Raw genomic sequence first — 3,074 nt, forward strand, 5'->3', positions numbered from 1 at the left:
TTGAATATCTAATAGAATCAGCGCGAAATGTGAATAGAAATTTTCCGTAGAATCCCAATAGAATTTTCTAGCGAGTTGAAAAATTCTAGTTGACTTTTTGGTGATTTTTAGAGGATTTCTCCAATTCATGTGAATTTTCCCTGTTGATAAATTAATGGAATTGTTCATTGACGCCCATTTATGACCATCCCATTCGCAGAGTGCCTGTCTATTTGAATTCATCATTGATTTCTCTGATTGACTTAAAAGATTTTAATAATCGTTAAACCAATTTAAGTAGTCCCTATTCAAAGTTAGGATTTATTAGGATGATTTTGGAAAAAATACAAATCTGTAACATTTTTGATCATTACATTATTATAATCAGTACATCATCGATAAATGACATAACAAGTCATATGCAGAAATGACAAGACGTCAAGAAATAAATCAAATGCTCTCAATCTCATCCTCACGAAGCCGCTCTATTTCTTGAAAAAAAAACCCTCTAATCAAATGAAATTTCTATTGAAATTTCATTTGATTTGAAAAAATTTGAAATTAGAAAAAAATGTGCCCTCAAAATAACTTATCCTCAAGGAGACACTTTATCCCCTGAAAAGAAAACACTCTGATCTCGCGAATTGTCGTTTGAAATGAGGAATAAAATAAAAAATCATCCCCCTTGAAGCCCTATCAGGAAGTACTTGCTCCTCAACGAACACAATCCCATTTATGAAATTTGATTTAGCAAATCAACAAGAGTGCCATTCATTTAATTGAGAGCAGAGAGGAGTTCCTCGTGCCTCTGCCCTTCAGCTTTGAATTTCTCCTGCTCGAAGTCAAAAATTTTCAAATTCAGCTCCAATTTCCTCTTCCTGTATTTTCTTGCTGCTTCTGACTCTTCTTTTTTGCGTTCCATTTTACTTCCCAACAATTCCACCGCAGTTTTGGCTGGATCCGAGATATTTGTAGCTGAATTCATAGCTTTGGTTGTAACGTGATGCTTATCGGACGTCTTCGCTTGGGCCTCATGAGATGTCTTATCTTGAAATTTATCAGATGTCTTCAGTTGAGGCTTATCGGAGGTCTTCTCTGGAATTGAATGTTCCAAAGATCAAATGATGAAATTCAAATTAATTCAGTGATCAAGATTTATAGGAAATCTCTAAAAAGGTGGGATAAAATTGCTAGTGAATTTTCTCATGCTTGGATCAGGTGAAAGAAATTCGAGAAAAAATTACCTGGACCATGGCTTGCATTGTCATCTGACCATTGTTCTGGAGGATCAACGTCCCAGGAATCAATGTACTTCTGTTGAAGATTCGTGAGAATATATATATATACATATTTGGATAATGTAGAGAAATTTCTCCAATAGAAAAAAATGTCTCACGGAAATATCAGGAAACTCCTCCACTTCATCCAGTTGTTCCAGGTTAACGTACGATGGTTGGCGTTTAAAGTCTGCATGATGAGTCTCGTTTAGCCCCAATCGCTTCAATCCCTTATCGTGCTTGTGCTGATTCGAGGATTTGGACAGTCGATATTCTTCATCATCAGAATTCTCCAAGTTTAGAAGATCGATCGGATATACGTGAGCCATTCTTGTCGTGAGTGTCCCTTCCATTGTGCCTCAAGGAATTTTCACTAGGACGACTGGAGGAACCTTTCGCACCATAGGTGTGGAATGAGCTGCGCTGATATTTGTCCAAAGGACAATGAGTGACGTCATTGGTGGGATAATTGGGTGGAGGTCTCGCTGGATTAATTGTGTTGAATACATTTGCTGAACGGAAGGATGATTTAACAAAGCTGTGCAGTGGATTTTTATTGTAGGCACCAGATGTGCATGTGGCCGTCTTCACCGTACGGTTGTTCTCCATACGCATCCTCTTTTGAGCAGGTTCATAGCCTCGAGCGAAAGAAGAACGACTCGATGATGGGAAGCCGCCCTCTTCAATATTGGGCATGCCATAGGATTCAGGTCCCAACAAATCCAGCAATTCCCTCTCCAACTCATCCAGCTCCTCGAGAAGGGGATCACCTCCGCCTGTACCCCCAGCGTGTCGTCTGAGTTTCGCTGCCTTGGTCGTAACAGTTCTTTTCCAATCTTTCCCAGACTGTTAAAAAACGGATTTGATTAATTTAGTTTATGATCAACACTTTGGAAAAAGTTTAATTATTTACCCTCATGGCTTGCTCTCCATCCTTCCTCATCACTCCACCGTCTGCTGCGTTTATCGCAGCAGCCAAACCATCTTTTAAAGCTTCCTAAAGAATTCAAATTGATATTTCGTGATTAATTGATGCTCCAATATGAAATTGTATATCAAAGTCGAATTCAATTGATTTTGTCAATAGAATATTTTGTAAATTGATGATATTAAAAAAGGGTTCTGACGATTCCTCTTGAGTTATCTCTTGAATAGTCTCGAGATAAGTACTAGTAAAAAATGATTCCATCCTTGTGTTATTAAAATTTTCGGAGAAACAATGTTTTTTTCTTTCCAGCATAAATATTAGAAAGAAAAAGGCTGCGGGCGAGTGAAAACAAAATGAGGAGGAAGTTGCATAATTTTCAATACAACTAACTCAAAAAAATAATGGAATAGCAAATCAATAGAATACCTTAGAGAATCTACTGGAAACGAAAGACATGTTGTGAGTTGAATTCTAATGGGATGAATTGAGTAATGAGTGTTTTTTATTTTTTCCAAATATCCATGCATGCCTTAAGGGTGTTGTCAGGGTCAGAAATATTGAATTCATCAACGAATTCACCCATTGAACTTCGCAAACTAAAGAAAAAATATAATTTTATTAACTTTTGCTTCAAAACTAATAATCCGAGATGGAAATTTCAAATTTGAATCTAAGTTTTCAACGGAATACTAGNTATTTTTTCCAAATATCCATGCATGCCTTAAGGGTGTTGTCAGGGTCAGAAATATTGAATTCATCAACGAATTCACCCATTGAACTTCGCAAACTAAAGAAAAAATATAATTTTATTAACTTTTGCTTCAAAACTAATAATCCGAGATGGAAATTTCAAATTTGAATCTAAGTTTTCAACGGAATACTAGGACAAA

At 36.5% G+C, this 3,074-nt stretch overlaps 1 protein-coding gene across 1 annotated transcript; it reads right to left on the bottom strand.

The window, feature by feature from the left end:
* Window positions 1–271: 271 nt before the first annotated feature.
* On the bottom strand, window positions 272–2,088 carry LOC107043471. Its single transcript, XM_015265001.2, has 3 exons — window positions 1,376–2,088; window positions 1,224–1,293; window positions 272–1,074 (listed from the first exon to the last, which is right to left on the bottom strand). The coding sequence occupies exons 1-3, from the start codon at window positions 1,607–1,609 to the stop codon at window positions 755–757; spliced, it is 624 nt and encodes a 207-aa protein (XP_015120487.1). The 5' UTR covers window positions 1,610–2,088; the 3' UTR covers window positions 272–754.
* Between the last annotated feature and the right edge of the window lie 986 nt (window positions 2,089–3,074).

The sequence above is a fragment of the Diachasma alloeum genome, unplaced genomic scaffold (assembly GCF_001412515.2).
Source record: "Diachasma alloeum isolate Michigan unplaced genomic scaffold, Dall2.0 Dall_scaffold_00583, whole genome shotgun sequence".
Classification (NCBI taxonomy): domain Eukaryota; kingdom Metazoa; phylum Arthropoda; class Insecta; order Hymenoptera; family Braconidae; genus Diachasma; species Diachasma alloeum.

Coding starts and splice junctions, on each gene's coding strand:
- LOC107043471 (XM_015265001.2), bottom strand. CDS start 1,609: ATGGAAGGGACACTCACGACAAGAATGGCTCACGTATATCCGATCGAT. Junction 1,294..1,375: donor AGGAGTTTCCTGATATTTCC/GTGAGACATTTT, acceptor AATCTTCAACAG/AAGTACATTGATTCCTGGGA. Junction 1,075..1,223: donor CAATGCAAGCCATGGTCCAG/GTAATTTTTTCT, acceptor ATTCAATTCCAG/AGAAGACCTCCGATAAGCCT.